This window comes from Trichoderma atroviride, chromosome 1 (assembly GCF_020647795.1).
Source record: "Trichoderma atroviride chromosome 1, complete sequence".
Taxonomy (NCBI): domain Eukaryota; kingdom Fungi; phylum Ascomycota; class Sordariomycetes; order Hypocreales; family Hypocreaceae; genus Trichoderma; species Trichoderma atroviride.
In genome coordinates this window covers 7,150,064-7,168,807 of record NC_089400.1, presented here as the reverse complement: position 1 = coordinate 7,168,807, position 18,744 = coordinate 7,150,064, and the positions used below count along the sequence as shown (strand labels likewise).

At 46.5% G+C, this 18,744-nt stretch overlaps 9 protein-coding genes across 9 annotated transcripts; 5 read left to right on the top strand and 4 right to left on the bottom strand.

Annotated features, from left to right (window-relative positions):
• Window positions 1-302: 302 nt before the first annotated feature.
• On the bottom strand, window positions 303-650 carry TrAtP1_002603 (uncharacterized protein; the record flags this gene model as incomplete). The annotated part of the gene is made up of 1 exon (XM_014085277.2): window positions 303-650. The coding sequence occupies one exon, from the start codon at window positions 648-650 to the stop codon at window positions 303-305; it is 348 nt and encodes a 115-aa protein (XP_013940752.1).
• A 356-nt stretch (window positions 651-1,006) lies between these two features.
• TrAtP1_002602 (uncharacterized protein) lies at window positions 1,007-1,364 on the top strand (the record flags this gene model as incomplete). The annotated part of the gene is made up of 2 exons (XM_014085278.2): window positions 1,007-1,048; window positions 1,128-1,364. The coding sequence occupies 2 exons, from the start codon at window positions 1,007-1,009 to the stop codon at window positions 1,362-1,364; spliced, it is 279 nt and encodes a 92-aa protein (XP_013940753.1).
• Window positions 1,365-2,398: 1,034 nt separating this feature from the next.
• On the top strand, window positions 2,399-3,734 carry TrAtP1_002601 (uncharacterized protein). Its single transcript, XM_066111533.1, has one exon. It carries the CDS (start codon window positions 2,418-2,420, stop codon window positions 3,468-3,470), a length of 1,053 nt encoding a protein of 350 aa, XP_065967609.1. The 5' UTR covers window positions 2,399-2,417; the 3' UTR covers window positions 3,471-3,734.
• Window positions 3,735-5,264: 1,530 nt separating this feature from the next.
• Window positions 5,265-7,597, bottom strand: TrAtP1_002600 (uncharacterized protein; the record flags this gene model as incomplete). Its single annotated transcript, XM_014085280.2, has 2 exons — window positions 5,265-5,900; window positions 5,960-7,597. The coding sequence occupies 2 exons, from the start codon at window positions 7,595-7,597 to the stop codon at window positions 5,265-5,267; spliced, it is 2,274 nt and encodes a 757-aa protein (XP_013940755.2).
• Window positions 7,598-8,192: 595 nt separating this feature from the next.
• TrAtP1_002599 (uncharacterized protein) lies at window positions 8,193-9,542 on the top strand (the record flags this gene model as incomplete). Its single annotated transcript, XM_066111532.1, has 1 exon — window positions 8,193-9,542. One exon carries the CDS (start codon window positions 8,193-8,195, stop codon window positions 9,540-9,542), a length of 1,350 nt encoding a protein of 449 aa, XP_065967608.1.
• A 1,355-nt stretch (window positions 9,543-10,897) lies between these two features.
• On the top strand, window positions 10,898-11,574 carry TrAtP1_002598 (uncharacterized protein; the record flags this gene model as incomplete). The annotated part of the gene is made up of 3 exons (XM_014085223.2): window positions 10,898-10,974; window positions 11,021-11,256; window positions 11,312-11,574. The coding sequence occupies 3 exons, from the start codon at window positions 10,898-10,900 to the stop codon at window positions 11,572-11,574; spliced, it is 576 nt and encodes a 191-aa protein (XP_013940698.2).
• Window positions 11,575-11,810: 236 nt separating this feature from the next.
• TrAtP1_002597 (uncharacterized protein) lies at window positions 11,811-13,296 on the bottom strand (the record flags this gene model as incomplete). The annotated part of the gene is made up of 3 exons (XM_014085282.1): window positions 11,811-11,980; window positions 12,039-12,926; window positions 12,984-13,296. 3 exons carry the CDS (start codon window positions 13,294-13,296, stop codon window positions 11,811-11,813), a joined length of 1,371 nt encoding a protein of 456 aa, XP_013940757.1.
• A 311-nt stretch (window positions 13,297-13,607) lies between these two features.
• TrAtP1_002596 (uncharacterized protein) lies at window positions 13,608-15,826 on the top strand (the record flags this gene model as incomplete). The annotated part of the gene is made up of 10 exons (XM_066111531.1): window positions 13,608-14,120; window positions 14,170-14,297; window positions 14,348-14,502; window positions 14,561-14,606; window positions 14,656-14,914; window positions 14,973-15,006; window positions 15,059-15,309; window positions 15,361-15,485; window positions 15,538-15,591; window positions 15,645-15,826. Exons 2-10 carry the CDS (start codon window positions 14,189-14,191, stop codon window positions 15,824-15,826), a joined length of 1,215 nt encoding a protein of 404 aa, XP_065967607.1. The 5' UTR covers window positions 13,608-14,120; window positions 14,170-14,188.
• A 315-nt stretch (window positions 15,827-16,141) lies between these two features.
• On the bottom strand, window positions 16,142-18,251 carry TrAtP1_002595 (uncharacterized protein). Its single transcript, XM_066111530.1, has 3 exons — window positions 18,100-18,251; window positions 16,538-18,048; window positions 16,142-16,490 (listed from the first exon to the last, which is right to left on the bottom strand). Exons 1-3 carry the CDS (start codon window positions 18,152-18,154, stop codon window positions 16,176-16,178), a joined length of 1,881 nt encoding a protein of 626 aa, XP_065967606.1. The 5' UTR covers window positions 18,155-18,251; the 3' UTR covers window positions 16,142-16,175.
• Between the last annotated feature and the right edge of the window lie 493 nt (window positions 18,252-18,744).

Below are 18,744 nucleotides of genomic sequence, written 5' to 3'. Positions count from 1 at the left end.
CTGCGGCTCGGGCCAAGGAATGCTGGCTGATCCCGTGCCAGAAGATTCGCTGCCCAGTCCAACACCGATCAAGAGACGAAGAGACCAAGTCCCTGGCGTAAGCTATGGATATGTGCCGTGACCAGATTCAATGGTTGGGCGTTTGATGTCTGAGGTGCGCAAGTCCGGGCGGCGTACCTCGCTGCGACTGTCATATTGACGATGGAGACTGAATTTGTCGCCAGGAACTGCAGCATGGCGACACAGGATTTTCTCGCAGCCATTCGAAAAGACTCATGTTACCCCGACTCAATAAAACACCATCACCTATATGCGCTTCGATACGTCACGATGGCCCCCAAACGCCTTGCGTCCACCGCCCCTACGCCCTCCGTCGAAGCAAGAGACTCGCGCAGCCCATTGTTGAAGAGCCCAGCAAACTCCAGCCCTGAAGATGTTGACAAATACTTTGACACCTGGAACCTCCGCGGGAAGATGGAGACTACAAAGACGACGATGAGGCCAAAGACGGTGAGCCCAAAGACGACGAGCCCACGGGCGATGAGCTTAAGGAAGAAGTTGGGGTCAAAGTGGCAGAAGAGGTGATTAAGACTCTCGCCAAGCGATTCTCGAAAGGCGCCAAAAGATTCTACGACAAATAAATCTTCCATCCGATCTTTTGAGCAGCAAACCCCAGTTCTCTTGTCGGCATCACCGACTACCGCAACGACCTCGACCGACCTTGGTGGCACTCCCAATGCCCAGATATGGATACGGCTTAGGAAGAATTCTTGGAGAGCCTAGTCGACACCTCTTACAAGCAGGTCTTGATGAATCCCGGTTACACACGCTCAGAGACTGTGGCTTCAGATTATCATGTTCAGGCGAGGTTTCAGACTTCAGCATTTCCACCTTGTCCAAGTCGTCTGGGCCTTGGGTGCTGCGCTCCACAGGTAGGCAGTGGTGCGTCAGATTTCAGACATTAGACTGGTCAAATGTCCAACACTCTCCACAGGTATTACTCAACATGGACAACAGCCGTCTTAGAGTCCAACTCCTTCACGACATGGTATGTTTTACTACTAGCTACCTACGCCTACACATCATGTCTCATTTACTGACATTGGCCTAAAAGACTCCAACAATAGGACAAGAAGATCGGCCATACACCCGACGTCTGCACCTCTGACATGATCCCGATTTGCGAAGCCACTACGGATCCTGCATGGGATGCCACATTTGGCGCCTCAAAACGGGCCGCGATACGGACGGAGGCTCTGGCTCGACGTCAATTAAGCCATGACAAAATCTTCCCCGGATGGTCAACTATATGGGAGACTTTCAGTTCCAAAGAAAGGGGCGCTAAGGTGTGCGGCGCCAGATAGACTCTCCAGATACGCTGTGTGTACGATAATGCCAAGTATCTTCATGGCTTGCGCTGGGAAGGGGATGGCGGACCAGGTAGCGGCGACAATGCAGACCCAAACGTTACCATTTCATTCTTCTAGAGTACCGGCACCAGTGACACGAAAAATTAAGATGCGCCTGTCCAAGTCATTCGTAATGTATGTGCCTTTTAACGCTGCCACGCTGCCAACATGAACCTGAATCACGGCGACAACGGCGACAACAATGGTAGTAAACGGACATTCATGTTATTCCGCCTATATCTGGCACGTCTGCTTTTGTCTTTTCTTGAGTTGCAGCAAATCTTGCAGTTTGAAGCCAGTGAACCTCCAATCAAGAATATGGGATTTGGTTAGAGCGCCCTACGATTTTGTTGTTAATTCTGCTGCGATGGCTACTGTTGATACTGCTACTACCAAGTATATATAGTAATTGAATAGTACTTTATTTTACATGCAAAATGACTGCCTTGTTGAGCTATACCTGCCATACTAGATATCCTTTCCCCGCATTCAATGCTAAAACTATGGTTTAAATCTCCGGTTAGTTTACGGTTTAGACATATCACCACATCTCTACCACAACGCAATACGAGAAATGAATGGTTTGCGTTCTCATTAATATAGTCGACGATAAGAAGCAACAAGCACAATGCGCAATGATGAATCAGAAAAGGTTCAAGTCTTGAATGAAGACAAGGTCAAGTCATTCGAATGTGGTGTTGAATTACATTTCTCCGACCGTTCGTTGATGTAGAAACAAAACAAGTGTATTTCTAAGCGTGGGTAAAACACTATTTCTAATACAAGCGTCAATCAAGATTAGCTTAATTCTTGATGATCAGTTATCACCGACGACATGCATGCCATCTCTGGCACAAGTTGGCGTCAGACAGCTATCTCCGATGGCTGTACGGAGTTACAAGTGCCCCGCCGGCGATATGATTTGTAATGAAAAGAACAGCAGAAGTATCATAAAACCATCATGAAATTGTACTCTTTTAACGGCTGTGTATACTCTCAGCGTTGACAATGACAAAAGTACTTATTACCGGCGTGACCGGTTATATCGGCGGGTCGATTCTTTCTCACTTGCAATCCTCGGCCAATCAAGCAATCAGAGAGTTGGAGATTTCTGTCCTCGTTCGCAATGACTCTCGAGCAGAATATTTCTCGTCCATTGGTCTCAAAGTTTATACCATCAAAGATCTTGATGACTTGGACGCTATCAAAGCCGCAGCTTCCGAAAACGACGTTGTAATTCACACCGCTTCCGGATACCATACTGCGAGTGCCAGGGCCTTGATCCAAGGTCTTGGGATACGTAAAACATCGAAAAAAGATGCCAATCTATATTATATCCATACGTCTGGCACGTCGAATCTTGCTGATCGACCCATAAGTCAAATATATGCCGAATCTCGAACCTTCAGCGATAAAGATTCGGATATTTATGAGTATCTGAAGAAAAGAGAAAATCTTGAGCCATATGCTCAGCGTACTACGGATCTCACGGTTGTAGAGACAGGAAAGGAAGAGAGTGTGCCTACCACAATTATCATGAGTCCTACAATCTACGGCGTTGGATCCGGAAAGTTCAACCGAATAACCATTCAGTATCCGCTGCAAATGAAGGCGGCGATTGCAAGTGGACGAGCAGAATATGTTGGTGATGGCAGAGGCGTATGGGAGTTTGTGCACATACTCGACCTCGCTCCATTATACGAGATTGTCTTGCTGGATTGGATCCAGGGACAAAGAGCCATTCCGGTTGGAGAGAAGGGGTTTGTTTTTAGCGGTACCGGAACATTCGCCTGGAAGGATGTCGCGCAGTGGATTGCCAAGGCCGGCGTAAAACTTGGACAGTTGACTGAAACCGAGGCGAAAAGTATCAGTCTAGAAGAAGCTGCCGAAAAATGGGTTCGTGGGGACACGCAACTGTGCGAACTGGGGTTTGCGAGCAATGCTAGGACGAGAGCAGAAATTGGCAAAGAGCTAGGCTGGAAACCAACGAGATCAAGGGCAGATTGGGAGCAGTCTTTCTTTGAAGAATTTGAAGAAGTTCTCAAGACAAACACGAAGTAATGATAGCATACAGACCTCTGGTTTTTCTCGCAGAAATTTGTTAGTCATAGTGCATCTTACCGCTTATCTTGTTACCTGTTAATAGCTATTGAGAATGACGCACTCAAGCCGGATAATGGCACGGGAGACAAGAGCTAAGTACTGCAAAATTTGATGCATGTAAGAGAGTTCATGTTATTTAATCTTCTCACTAGCTGTTGAGTCGATTACCATTTGAGCTTAACACTTTTGCCAGCCAATAAAGACTGTATTGCTGATTTCGCGCCGGTCAGAGTCATACTTGCAATCACGTAACTGTGTTGAGATGCGGATCGAAAATGACAAGGACTCAAGTATGAGTTTGCGAATTTAACAAGTCTATCCAGCATTAGTTTAGAGCGTCTTGAATAGATCTCAACAAACCTACTACTTGACCATTCTCATAGAAGCAGGCCTGTTACTATTAGCTTAATATATAATTCCAAGGGTGTGTTTTGAAATACCGCGTCTTGGCCCTGGTAATAATATTAGTTAGTTTCATATTCTGTAACAGCATCTTGGAATAATATTAACTCACAGAGCAATCACCAGGGCAAGGCAATATTTTCGCTGGGCTATCGGCTTCAAAAGTACAGCACTAGATTTATTTAGCTTCATGAGGTTCCGTTATTTCACATCAACAATACACATACTCCGCCCTGGACCATGTTAGTAGGTAGATATAAGCTTCACTGAAACGTTTACTTACAGGAGCACCAATGTTGATACTTTCGCAGGAAAAGCAAGCCTGTAGTTATTTAGCGATATGTAAATTGTTGGTAAACATTGACTTACACCTTGTTCCCCTTGCACCTTTACTATGGCAATAGCCATCAAAAAGGTCAGGCTCATGAATGTCTTCATTTTGAAATCGAAAGGATTATCTTGGTACAACCTACCAATTTTTGATCTGGTCATGTTTAGTTGGGTGGGCTTGCGAAGGGCATATATATGTTTTGCAAATGCAAAAATTTGTATCATCACTTATAAAGCAGGTAATATTCCCCCGCTATTCTTCATAATACTCTCATTTGAGCTTTTGATTCCATACACTGATATGTTACATCCTGGTTCTTCGTGAAGCTGATCCCGTACAAACAGCTAATTTTGTGACCATAGTCGCTATAATTACATCTATAAGCGTGGTCTTTTGCCCTATTTAGTACACTTTATTACAGACCGTTCCACAATTCTTTGTAATATATTATCTACTTTCTTATTTCAGAGGGTAGCGGAAATGATAAGCAGTAAAATCTTACGAGGTACGTAAAGACTTGCCGACAATTCTCGAGGAAGTTATGCAATGATCACGGCAGCACGCAGCGGATAAATGGCGGCAGCAACATTGGCTCGTGTGCTTTCTAACGCAGATGGCCATGGCTTTGCTGTAAAAAGTAAAAGATATCTGGTGAGTATATCCCGCCGATATGAGTCAAAGTATTCAACAACCAACAAACTGTGAAATGAAGCTCTGTTGAAAATGGAAAAGGGTCTTGTTTTTCATCGAGCGGCAATGCTCAATAAATGCACCGACCTGCGCACAGCACGCACCGCCGAGCCTGACACCTTAAGCAATGCCATACACGCTATATCTTAAAACGTCACTTTCAGGATTCTTCAAAACTCTACATGTGTCATGATTGGATAAGAAGCCAGATTTCACGATCCGAATATTGAAGCCCGACACCTATAAACTAAGAAATGTTTTATATTCGCTAGACCGCATGGAAACCTTCTTATAGCATGACGCATAGCGGAACACTATGCTAGTAATCCCTACTCGAGTCTAATGGGTTTCAAAGTACCTGATCGTAACTCGGTAATAATAGCTGCTGCATTTATGCGGTATATCGGCTCTGGTTGGAGCATTCGGTAAATCAGAGATTCAACATTATCCTTTTGGTCCAGTTTCGCTCTTTGGTCAGAAATAAGTCGCAGCCAGTCAAGCGCCTTTTTGTACGGAGGCTCTATCTGATGGCGGGTGTCGATGATATGCCAGTTATTAGATGACCTATCCGGATGTTGAATCTTGCCAGTCACATAAAGCATTGTAATGCCCAAGGCCCATATATCTCCTGGAGCACCGCGCGCCGATGTTTCTATGAATTCTGGCGGCATATACCAAGCTGTTCCACCTGTTGGTTGTTCAAATTTAGGCGACGTGGCCGCTCCAAAGTCAAATAGAACAGCACCTCGACTGCGGCAGTAAGCAATATTCTTGGGTTTGATATCATTGTGCACAATCCGGCGAGTGGCTAAATATTTCAAGGCAGATGCAACGCCATACAGTATTTTGTAAGCATTGAGTGGCTCGAATGTAGACAGACTTCCACGGAAGAGAGATTTGGGGAGCTCCTCGAGGTATAGTGCGAGTATACGGCTGTCAAAGGCGATGAGTGTTACGATATTCGGCTATTGGAAGGTAAGAAACCGTCATAGAAACAGGAATGAGTATTATATAACAAACTTACATGATTTAGTCTCTCGAGAGTAGTCTTTTCTCTTTTCCAGATCTTCACAGCTAACATTAGATGGATGGGATCTTGAGATCGAGGAGTCTTAACAACCAAGTCTTTTGATATTTCAGAGTGCCGAGCGGTAAAAACTTGCGAGAACGCCGTTTTATTAATTGAACTATGCCGCCGTAGTTGGTATGAAGATCTAACAGCGGGCACAATGCTTTTACCTCCACCAGGTGCTAGGGAAGAAATTATAGCAGTCTCTCCATCTCTGAGATCTGCAATTCGAGCAACGTAATCACGACGAGATTTTGGGATGATTGAATCGCCAGTAGCCGATAAATGTAATTGAAAGTTGGTGCTTTCGGCTTTCCTATTGTTTAGCTTTTGTCGCTTTGTTGACGTAGTCTCATCTCTAGCATGATTAACACTCCGTTTTTGCGGTGCGTGATTATGCGGCCTTGGAATGCAGATGTTGAATTGCTTTTTGAGTAGCATGATTTCAACGCAGAATGAAGCATCACTGGCTTCAATCTTAGGGGTTGATAAAGTGAGCTCGAAAATGCTGGGGACAATGACCGTATACCAACCCTTTGCGACACATGCACTCCAAGGATCCTCCGAGTTCAAGCTCACAAGATTCATGTCCTGCCCTGTGTGATTGACCAAGAAACAATTATCGCTGTCAGGTCGGTAGATGATTTGGCAATTGAGCCTAGAAGAATTGTGGCTATGCAGCAAGTCGATGGTGAAATCCACATCTTGCGTGCGCTGAATAACGCCAAATGTGTCTCTGCTGCGGAGTGGCTGCTTGGGGCTGATGATGGCCGAGCTGCTGCTCATCTCTCTGCCTTTGACATATTTGAAACGGTGAGATATGATAAGCCGGGTATCAGGCACGCGGGAGTAAGTATATTGAAGAATTGCAGCCACATCTCTCTTGGTCTCACTCTCGATTGTCTCGGCTCTATATCCGTATTTAAAAAGCACGGATGGTACAGAGGCAATTTGAGCGCACTCGGCCTCTTTTTTCTTGTCGGATGGTCTCATATTCCGTATAGTTGCCTCCATAGATTCTATGGCCTCGGGCGTGTCAGTCGAATCAACTAGAAGCACGTAAGGTTGAGTGAATGGCTGAGATTCTTGGTCAGACTCTTGAAGTGACGGTGCTTCAGCCCGTTGTTGAGCTGTCAATTCCTTGCGTATTGACTCCTCTGTTGAAATACTTGTGTCTTCTGCCGGGACGCATTGTTGAGTAAGAGGTTGAGTCCTCGCTTGCGGCGTAGTAATCTTTTTCAAATGCCCGTCTTCTTCTGGTAATATGAATAGGCCATTAACAGACTGGATCGCCTCGTCGTCAGTTGGCTGCGCTTTAGCGAGGAGCCGAGGAGATGCAAGGCTTTCAGGTGCTGGCTCCTCTGCCGTATGGGTCAATGTTCCGAATTCAATAAATGATTCAGTAAATGGCCGAGTTGCTTCTTCAGATGGCGGAGCTTCAGCGAATAGTTGAGTTACTACATCTTCAAACGCCAGGGCTTCTCTTGCGTCTTGTCTGGGTGCAGGCCGTGGGTCAGGCTGTTTGGACAAAGAAGGATTGAGCGATTTGTCTTTGTTTAATAGTTGACTTAGACTTTTCACAAACAGAGACATGATGTGAAGATGGAAAGCATGCAATGAATGCGTCGATTTGGTGTGAATCGCTCAGCTGCAGAATAATAATACTACCAACCTACTTGCGCCTACTATCTATCAGGTGCTCATGGTCCTTCTTTATATGCGTGCCATATCCTGGCTGCCATCATCAAATACTGGCGTGGACGGCGGATCAGAATCATCAGATGCATGCTGTTCAGTAGGACGGGCCATTTCCCAGGATCTTGAACACAATAATCACATTTGAAGCTAATCGACGCACGCCCGCGTTATGGATCGGTACCTCTTTTGCCACGTAATTTATGTGTCAGACTGGGTACTGCGCGAACAACGGCCAGTTAATGTCGTGGGGCCTTTGAACGCCTTTGACCGCCTTGTCCTACAAGAAGCACAACATGCAGCACGGCTGGTCTGTCTCACAGTCAGAAGCTTCATAGAGATGAGTCTGTCCACAACCAACATCAAGCTCAACCTGAGCCGCTATTGATTCTCGGTGGCGACCGCAACTGCAACTGCAACAACGCCAACGCCAACGACAGCAATCACGGTTACGACTGCGAACCGGCCGATTCAAGCGCGCCACACGCCCATCATGAGCCTCCCCAAGGCGCCGATAAAGTCTCGCGAACAGACTCTGCAATGGATGAGCACTGCGCCAGAGGATATTCGCGATCCCGAGTTCCTGTGGGGCGAGTGCTGGCAGCGATTCAACACGATCCAGATGCCCATCGCCAGCACCACTGAATACTTCGACATTGCGATACAGCTGGCCACCATGTCCAACGACAAGAGCAGTTTCGAGAAGCTGTTTCAACGAGCTCTCCGGCGGCGGCAGGCCGAGGTAACCAAGTGGTTCGCCGATTTCAAGCGCAACGCCTGGAGGGACGGCCAGTCCTTCCCCTGCGGCTCTGCTCGCGTCATAGCCGTTGAATTCTGCAGAACCGGCAGCTTGAATAGCCTCCTGCAGCTCTTGGATGGCGTTGCATACGGCTGGAAAGACGACAAGTATGCTGTCAACGGGGCGCCTATTGAGCCGCTCTCGGACGATGGCTCGGAGATTCCTCAAACGCAGTTTTGGGACGAAGAGGATCTCTGGTATGGCGACATGGCACCTTCTGGCACCCCCGATGCTCCTTGTGCTGGGGATAGAGTCGCGTCGGAAGCGCCAAGCCAAGATTCAACGATACAAGGCTCCGATTCATGGCATCAGAAACCTCCGTCCTCTTCTCAAACTGCGGAAGAACATCTACGCCATTTGTCTCAACACAATGCAGACGCAAAATGCGAGCAACATGGAGAAAATGAAAACCCGTCAAGAAAGCGAATGAGATTCGATGACGCAGCCCAGCAAAATGACGAATCCGATGACGACAATCTGTTCCCCTCACATCAGCCAACCGCAAGCACGCAACGTGTTGATGGATATTCACCCAAGAAGCGGCGGAGACTCGATGAGGACGGCACAAGAGAAACAAAGAGCCCTATGGTCTCAGACCGGGCCGCAAGTAGCCGCCAAATTGGAAAGAGAGCAAGGGCTAATGATGATTGCAATGATGGCCATGGACTAAAGCGTCAAAAAATAGAGAGACGGACATCTACAACATCAGGATTAACCGCTTCTGCCAGTCTTTCAGATGATACTCCAACGAATAATGAAAAGGAAAGCCTGACCATAGAGCCCGAGCAAGCTGTGGTTGATGATATGCCTAGAAAGAACCCCCAAACCGACTCTGATAATAATGACAATGAGAAACGCCCACGTAAGCGCCAAAGAATGGCAATGACAAAAGCCAAGGTCGACATCCAAGTAAAGGGCAGCAGGCGCAAACGTCGAAGACGGATCACTTCTTCTTTAAGAGCAGGACTCTTCCCCCCCGACCAACACATTGAATACCAGATCTACGAGGAGGACTGGATCATCTATGCTCTGGGAACTAGATGATACAAGCCAGCCCCGCCAGATGCGATAATATCTTTAAATAAAACGGACAAGAACCTAATGAGGGGACAGAGACTTGCGTCTGATGATACTGGGGACTTTCGAGGACATGGTCGTTATCCTGGCAGGGCTGGGTGCAGCGGCGTAGTTCGTGGGAAGGGAGAGCTTGTCTGCGTCTCAACAGCTACAAAGATCATGGTTGCTATCCTGGCAGGGCTGGGTGCAGCGGCGTAGTTTGAAGTCATCGAGATGTAGTTTCCCATATGTAGCGTCAGTCCGGATTTTGACCCTCCGTAGAGTATGTCCTTGTATAATATTATAGATACCCTTGCCATAGAGCAGAGAGCTGGGCTCTGGGTATATGTATATAGATTCGAAAAGAAATATTAACAGACAAGATCCCCGATCTTCCATGTTTAGCACAACTTAAGCTCTCCATTAATACAATCAAGCGAAGCCCTATACATGCAGAGTACTACTACCATCTGCAAAAGAAAGAGTCAGATACAATAAATACTTGACACTGTAAATCCGCCATCAACCGAGACTAGTCACCGCCTTGGGCACATTTATCGACAATGCTGCATCGGAGAGATCTTTGCCGTAGGCGATTCCATAGTAACTTATTCTATGTATTAATTAGTGACCATGATTGAGATATGTGGCACTGAGGTCCTTAGTATTTTTCCTCATTAATTTGCTAGGTTATATATTCAGTCTGCTAAACCATGGTCTTGTGATCTTTGCCACACCATGCAGCGCAACTCCCTTTGTTAGCTTTTACCGCGAATGGCGTGTCTCTTTAAGGATCAGCGTATTCTACATTCATTTTTGCCTGTTTATAGTTATTGTATAGTTGCCTCGTAAAAATTTCAACTCTTCGCGCGTGATATTCACAGCAGCGAATGTTTGACGGTTTCTTATGGATCTGCTAGCAAGATGTTGTATTGTCTTCTTACATCAGCATTTTACATCAGCATGGCTTATTATTATTATGCCATCCACCTTTATTCTTTTCCGTGCATTCTGACCTTGTCATCGTTTCGAGCAGTAAACTAAAGACTTGAAACCCGCTATTAATGTTGAGTATTCTGTCTACCAACCATGGCGGCTGCCTTTCGGAACCCGCAGTTACGCTTGCTCAATGCGCTCCGAGCCAACTCGAAACCGATCATGACCTTTTTAGGGCTTCCATCGTTTCGCACAGCTCAGATAATAGCCCAGACCGGCGTTGATGTCAGCACTTGTCACCTACATTTAGTTTCTGGCTGACAGAAAATGAGGGTATCATCATCGATTGCGAGCATGGGCATATCAGCGACGATTCTATGCACTCATCAACAGCCGCCATCGCTGCGATGGGGGTATCGCCACTTGTTCGTCTAAGAATGACTCATTCAGATTTGATCAAGAGAGCCCTGGATGCTGGGGCGCAGTAAGCGATATGCGTCCTGCCAATGCACCCGCTGAAATTGATCCAGCGGTATCGTTGTGCCTCAAATCAACACCGCCGAAGACGCCAAAGCTGTTGTGTCCCATTCGAAGTTCCCTCCACGAGGATGCCGAGGGCAGGGTTCAGCGTTTCCGGCCATCACTCATGGTATCGATCTCCCCAAGTATCTGAAAACCGCAAACGACACACTCATCACCTGTCTTCAAATTGAGACAAGAGCGGGGGTGGAGAATGTAGACGCTATATGTGCGGTGCCTGGCGTCGGTCAGTTTCTGAAGAACTAAAAGCTGTAAAAGGGATTGGACTAACATTTGTCCAGATCTGGTTTTTATCGGCCCAAACGATCTTGCGCTATCAATTCTTGGCCATGTCCCTGCGAAAGGCGATGAGCCAGAGTTTGTTGATGCCGTCAAAAAGATTGTAGCCGCAGCCCGAAAGCATGGCAAATGGGTTGGTCGCCTTTCGAACAATGGAGCCTCGAGCAGGGAGCATCTGAAAGTGTTTGATACCGTGGCAATGGGCTACGATATCAGGGCAATTCAAAACTGGTATACAACCGAGCTGAGCATTGCGCGATCGTGATAATTTGTAGGGTGAAGGGAAATAACATATAGCTAGACAGCACAGGATTCATACCTGCCTATATACGCTAAAGAAAATAAGTAATAATAACAGGGTATTTTCAATCTTCCGTTATCCCACGCCAAGAAATCGGATGATTTACACTTTGACAACGCAATTATGGAAGGTGTATTTAGACACTAATTACAGCTATTGCAGTGATTAAAAATGATGCAACCTAGCGATAGAAAAGTCTATTAGAAGATGACGTTTTCTATGGTTTCTCGTCGCAGTACCTCGGCATCCTCTACAAGTAAAAAGCCAGCTTGAATTTGTTTGTTAATAGCCAATCCGGCAAGACGGCGATAGTTGGCCACTGTGCCATGCAATTTTTGTAGAGTTTCAGGCGTAAATGACCACTCAGAGCCTATTGTTGGATAATTAGCTAATTTGAAACGTAGAAACGAATTAAGACAGCAACTTACCACAGTACCAGTTTGGTCGGCCCTTCGGAGTAGCCGCAACAATACGAGATAATGGCACGTCTGTATACAATGACCTTACTCCTCCCACCGCATTGCCATGGTCATCTCGGACAATCTCATCGCTCAAGCCAATCGTTTGCATAGTAGCGCCACAAGGAGGAGCAATAGCCTCATCACTGGTCCAGCGCTCCATCGCCTCAAACACAGCGTGGTAGATAAAAGAGTTGGGAAACGTGCTCCATTTTGCGCCATTGAGCTCTGCGACTGACCATCGCTTCTTGTCAATGTCCGAAGGATATCGAGACTCGCGATGAGCCATGCCTGCTATTTCGTAGAGCCGGAAGGAGTCGCTGTCAGCCCGTCGATGAGAGACTCCGAGTATCTGGCCGCTGACCCCACAAGGCAGTCGAACAGACTGGAACTCTGACTCGCCTAGAAGCTCAATGATCTTGGCTCCTGGAGCATCTGGTAAGGCTTCCCCGCCAGATTGACAGGGAATAAACGCTTCAAATGGGAGGCCGCCATCAGGCAGTCTGAGATGGGATGAATGTGTAATGAATCGCCGGGTAACACCTCCTGTCTGGGACAAGCCTGTCAAGATTACTCTAGTGGCTGCGATGCCCAATTGTCCGGAGCGGAGGGCGTAGGAAGCCGCTGTAATAATCTCTGGAGATTGCGTCGTGGCCGGCCACCACTGCTTCTTGAAATCAACATATGATTGCTCCAGTGTCTCTCGTGTAACAGTTATAGTGAATGGTATAGTATCCATAAACTCATCAGCAAGGGGACCCGGAATGAAGTGCATGTGTTTGTATCGTTCGGGATCGAGGTTCTTGATCTTGCCAATCGCTGAAGGAGACTGTGAATCAACCTCGAGCCATGCATGTCCTGTTCAGGTTATTTGTTAGGTGCCTGCTAAAAGTATAGTTCAATACATAGACTTACCCTTTCTCATTAACCAACGGTTTATATGGCGCCAGATGCTTGTCCCTCCCCAGAGATGCGATGGCTCTTCCACCACCAAACCGCTGAACTGGGTCGAGTCTGCAGGGCACCGCAAGAGAAGACGAGTGCAGTAAGACTCGCCAGCGGCAACGCCGCTCATCAGATACTCACGACTGACGTAACCATATTCCGGGAGTAAATCGACGTGATAGGGCTCGAGAATCACGGGCTGTGAGTCCTCCGTGTCGGAAAGGTGTGTGATTTGCGGCTCATGGACGCGCTGTTCTGCGGGTTGCGCCTTTCCAATTGCCATTTTGGCTTGATGATAAGTTGTCAACAGCTTGGTTATATTTAGATTGTTTGTGTCACAGAGTCTGTTACTCATAAGAGCATTTATAACTATCTCGGGCTGTCTATCTCCCTCGACTCCTCCCTCGACTTACACGAAGTTACACAGTTCGCAGCCGACAAGATCACATGACCTACATATCGCTTGTCGGCGAACATCTAAGACAGTGGTAATACTGTAATGAAAGAGCCGACAAGATCACGTGAGCCAAAAAGCCGACAATATCGGCTCTTGACTCGTTATCAACAGTGTCTAGAATATAGTTTCCAATCTAGCGACAATAATAGCATTAATATGCCTCGAATAAGCTGACGTTTCATTTAATATGCATCTCTTTCGCTGCCTCTCTGTTTGGTGATTGATCAGACTCTAAGTGGAAGTATTTCACTACATTGTCCATCATGACTTCTGCAGGAGACATCTCAGCCACAAAGCAATCGATCGAATCTGGAAACATGGATAAGGAAGAAGTTCACGTGCCCCCCCAATCATGTTGAAAACGTTACCACAGACCAAGATCTGGACAAAAAACATATAAGCGAGTCCACAGAGATCTTGTATACCGAAGAAGAGGCAGCCCGAGTCAAAAGAAAGATAGACTTAATCATTTTGCCTCTTTTGTGTGGCTGTTACATTTTCTCTGTTGGTTATTTCTGTATAAAGACCAATTGGCTGTTGCTGACAATCTCAATATAGTTTCTGGACAAGACCCTCATCAACTATAGTTCTATATTCGGATTACAACAGTCACTCAATCTTCATGGTACCCAATTTAGCTGGCTGGGAAGGTCAGGCGCCCCGCCATTTTGTCCTTCAACAAAGCTAACAGGCCCATAGCATCTTCTACATCGGTTATATGATCGGGTCAATCGCATGGGCCAAAATCGTTCACCAATGGCCTCAACATACGGGGAAGCTGATTGCGGCTGCGGTGTTTGCGTGGTCGAGTATAGTGCTCCTTACACGTATGTCTCAATTCTATACAGATCTATTACAACGCTAATTTTCAATTTAGCCTTGTGCTTCAACTTTGCCGGCATTATGACCGCACGATTTTTCCTTGGGCTAGTAGAAAGCATTATAGGACCAGTCTTTGTCATTGTCACGAGTAACTGGTGGACTCGGCCGGAACAAGCGTTCAGGACCGCATTTTGGCTCGGTGGGACACCAGTACGTATTAACTCTCAGTTTCTTTTACCATACCGTATATTGATTCAACTGGACCTAGATTGGAAATTTCTTTGGCGGTATTCTCTCTTACGGCCTTGGGTCAAGTAAGTGGACTTGAAACTATGCGTACAGTCTCCTGCTAATTATCTGCAGTACACAACTCGTCCATAGCTACCTGGAAAATCTTCTTCCTGTTCTTTGGTTCTTTCAGCTTTGTGTTTGCAATTATTCTTGCGTTTCTCATGCCCGACAATTATGCCAACGCTAGATGGCTCACTCCACGAGAGAGGGAAGTCGCAAGAGACAGAGTGAGAGACAACCAGACTGTCTCCACGGACAATCACTGGAAATGGCCTCAATTTTGGGAAGCTCTGAGGGATCCTCAAACCATCTTCTTCTTTGTGACTGCAGTGTGAGCCATATGTGTCTCCATCATTCATCTACTACAACGCTGATTATTGTCTCCATAGCGGCAACACCATGCCCTCCACATTCGCGAGTCAAGTCAGTGCCATATTCCAGCTGATTATGCTTGCAAAGCTAACACTATCTTTAGTTCTCAAGCCAAATTGTAAAAGGCTTCGGTTTCTCAGCCTTGCAAACGACTGTCATTTCTGCGTGTCCAGCTGCAGTCATCCAGCTTGGTACTTTTCTCATCTTCTCCTACATAGCCTCTCATCGCAACAATATCCGGCTTCTTCTTTCGGTTTTTGTATCCATACCGCCCTTGATTGGCGCATCTTTGCTTCATGCACTCCCTGAAAGCAACCGAGGCGGCCGCCTCGCAGGCTACTATCTCACCTACACGTCAGTACACCGCGTAACCCACACGATTTGCATGAGCTGACGTTCAAATAGGCACACAATGTCCTTTACACTTAGTACCGGATTAATGGCTTCTAATTATGCAGGAAACACGAAGAAATCGACTGCGTCTGGCATCATCTTTGCAGGATGGGCCGCTGGACTGATTGCGGGTCCCCGTAAGTATTCGAGAGTACCTAGAAATCTATTATTATCTGACACATGTCCTAGAATTCTTTCTCGACAGCCAGGCACCAGTCTATGTCTTGGCCTTTAGAATGCTCAGTATGTCTTCATTTGCAACATTATATCTAATGGCTTCTAATTCGTTGAAATAGTGGGCTGCTACGCTCTGATGATTATTGTCCCGATTCTGCAATATCTTTGGTACAGACATGAAAATAATCGCCGTGACGCAAAGTTGACAGCCGAGGGAGGTGGTGCAGATGAAGTGCTCAGAACAGAATTCAGCGACAAGACAGACTTTGAGCGGTGGCAGACGTTTAGGTACACATTGTAATTTTCCATTTTATGCTCCGCCCGGGGCAATATTTGAATCGCTTTGAGTGAAGTAGTGGAATTATCTTATTAGTGTAGTAAATACGTACTGATATCTACCAAAACGGGACTCGATGTTTCCCATGATAATTAAGCTGCTAGACATCGTCAGGCCTTTAATCAAGGTCAAAGATAACTTTCATCTGCATTTACTTTTGCCATTTGGGCTATCTGCTTATTGCATTTTTACAATTCAGGCGGGAAAGATTATGACTCGTCCAAATGCCAGCAGCGCTCATCACAATGCACAGAAAGATTCAGCTTATTAATTATTAAAGCACATAACAATTATTATTAGACATAAAATTAGGCTAAATAATGAACCTTCCAGTAACTTGATCCATGACGCTGCGCACGCTGGGATTATCACCCTTTTTCCGCAGTTTCACAATAGCCTGGAGCAATTCTCTTGCCTTTCGAATATAAATCCCCCATGCCTCTCCTTCGCGAAAACGTTCAATAATCCAATCTCGTCGAATCGAGTCACTGGTACAGATTCCAGCAAGAAACAGTGAAGACGGCAGAATAGAAGACGGTGAGCAACTGCGCGATGGATCATAGCGAATCTTGAGGTGGTAATGAAGTATCTTTGATACGGAAGCCTCTGGATCAAACGACAGTAACGGCTATTCTTCGTCAACATCACATCTCAACAAGCAAATGAAGTACTTACATATACTGTGTAGAGATATAACAAAGCTGAGTGTAAAGCCGATAGAACAGTGAATCGACCGTAGGTAGCAGAACTGAGCTGTTCTTCCTCAACAGCGTCTTCTCGGTCTTCTTCGCCATCTTCTGCTTCCCATAGATCAATTTGCTGCTGAATAGACTTGTACAAAGATTTGATCTCTTCTGTTCGCACAGGCGTAAGAGTGGCGAATTCATTTCCAAGTTGGTCTTGTATCCTCATGTCCAACTGCGCGACGTGCATACGAAAAGAATCAGCTCGAATGAGGCTGCTTACATCACCAACAGTTGAATTCTGCCCTAATCCTGCATCAAAAATGGGGGATATAGTGGGAATATTCCTGAGATGCTGGACAAGCTGCCCGCCGCCTAACCCATAGTGAGATGCTCGCGCGTCCAAGATCGCAAGGCGTATGACAATACGTCTGATAAGACTGGATGGATCCGCCAGCGCCTTTTCCACTTCTTCGGTGCAAACGATGTCGATGGCGGCGGAAATCAGCTCGAAAAAGGTGTCAATGTTGCCAGCCGTCACATGTATTTGCTTGACTCTGACAAAGAGGGCCGAGAGCAAGCCGTCCACAGTGCTGGTCTTGTCGCGTGCAAATTGATTAAACGACTCTTGTGCTAAACGGTCGTAGATCTTTGCTTGGTCGCAGTAAGAAGGACTCTCCATGGCCAGATGTGAGGCTGAAAATGACAAAATGGCATAAAATAGAGGCGGAAAAGATAGAGATTTTGAGAATGCCGAAATAAACAGATTATTTGTGTCTTTAGAACGGTCGTCCACTTTGGCATATCCCTTCATTACCTCTAAGTAATGCTGGATCAACTGCCGATTGTCTTCGTTGACCGAGGGGCCCCTGGCCTTTGCAGCTTGGAGTATAGATTCGTCTCCGTCGGTTGATAGTGTCCCAAGTTGCCATAAGCCATTGTCAGATTCTTCTAAAGAAAACCCATCATCAATAACAAGTGGCCGTGCATCGTTTTGTCTCTGCAACACAGAGGGAGACACAGCCGGTAACGGGATGAGATCCAGTCCTTCGCCCGAAAGATTTAGTTCTAGAGACTGGTAATCCAGAGCAGCATCAAAGTAGAATGAACCGCCAGAAAATAGCTCAAACGGGTCACTCGGTGGCTGGCTCGAGACATCATCGCTGTGGTCAGAGTGAGGAGCTTCATTTTGATCAGCCATCTCTCTGAACTTGGAGGCACTGCCATTTTTATCCAGACTTTGGGCATCATCGTTTTTCACAGACTGCGTAGATGTAGGCGAATGCGGAATTTCTTCGTTTGCACGACGCGAGACACGCCGTCCGATCATGTTTCTCCTTTTTGGCGGAGGCGAGATCCTCTCGCCAAGAGCAGGACGCTGCCACCGGCATTCAAGCCCGAGTCTTTTGCAGTTGGAGCATGTGGACGCTTGTTTCTTCGCATCCTCCAAAGTTTCATTATCAGCTTTGCATCGCACTTTTCGTAGCCGGCAGGTATGACATCCTAAGGACCTGTCAGGCGCTTCTCTGGATCACGTTGAATTGGATCACAAACCAGAACGACACCGCACTCGTGCCACGCTGTTCTCGGCTGTGGCGAGGGAGGCCATCGAATAAAAGACCTCAACTTTCGAAAAGTGTAAGAGTTATGGCCATTTCTCCGTAGATGAGTTCATGTTGGTACTGCAATACGCGGAGTGAGGCTGGATGCGATAAGACGAAGCACGTGCTGGGTCACTTATTTAGCTCGGCGGACCATTTCCTGGGGTAGCTTCATTTTGAGGCGGGTTTACGTAACTATCAGCCTAGGGCCATTCAATGGGGGAATTCTCCAAGTGAGGGACAGCTTACTGGAAGTATTGAAACTTAACTATTATTGATACAAGATTTCCTATTGGGATAAAATAAATTCCAGCTTGGCCATTGTAGCACAGGGATGAGGGTGTTATTCACGGAATGAAACCACTTTACGGGGTCCTGGAACGTCAGGATTACTTTTGCTTCAGGGTATGCAGTAGCAAGTTCATCAGAAGACATGATTGCCGGGATGTCGCTCAACGCCTAATAGCCTAGGCCAAAAAAGCAAATTAAGCAGACAGAGTTTCATTTTACCATACAGAGTAGCCGCTCAGCGACTCATTCCCAGGACGAGGACGCGCTTTCGTTCGGGCAGTGCAAGCGGCTGGTGACGATCTGGAAA

What these genes read in the sequence shown, in the direction of transcription:
- TrAtP1_002601 (XM_066111533.1), top strand. Translation starts at nt 2,418, where the DNA reads ATGACAAAAGTACTTATTACCGGCGTGACCGGTTATATCGGCGGGTCG.
- TrAtP1_002595 (XM_066111530.1), bottom strand. Translation starts at nt 18,154, where the DNA reads ATGGCCTCCCTCGCCACAGCCGAGAACAGCGTGGCACGAGTGCGGTGT. An exon ending in ACGAGTGCGGTGTCGTTCTG is followed by an intron (nt 18,049 to 18,099) that starts GTTTGTGATCCA and finishes ACAGGTCCTTAG; the next exon opens with GATGTCATACCTGCCGGCTA. An exon ending in TATATCTCTACACAGTATAT is followed by an intron (nt 16,491 to 16,537) that starts GTAAGTACTTCA and finishes GACGAAGAATAG; the next exon opens with CCGTTACTGTCGTTTGATCC.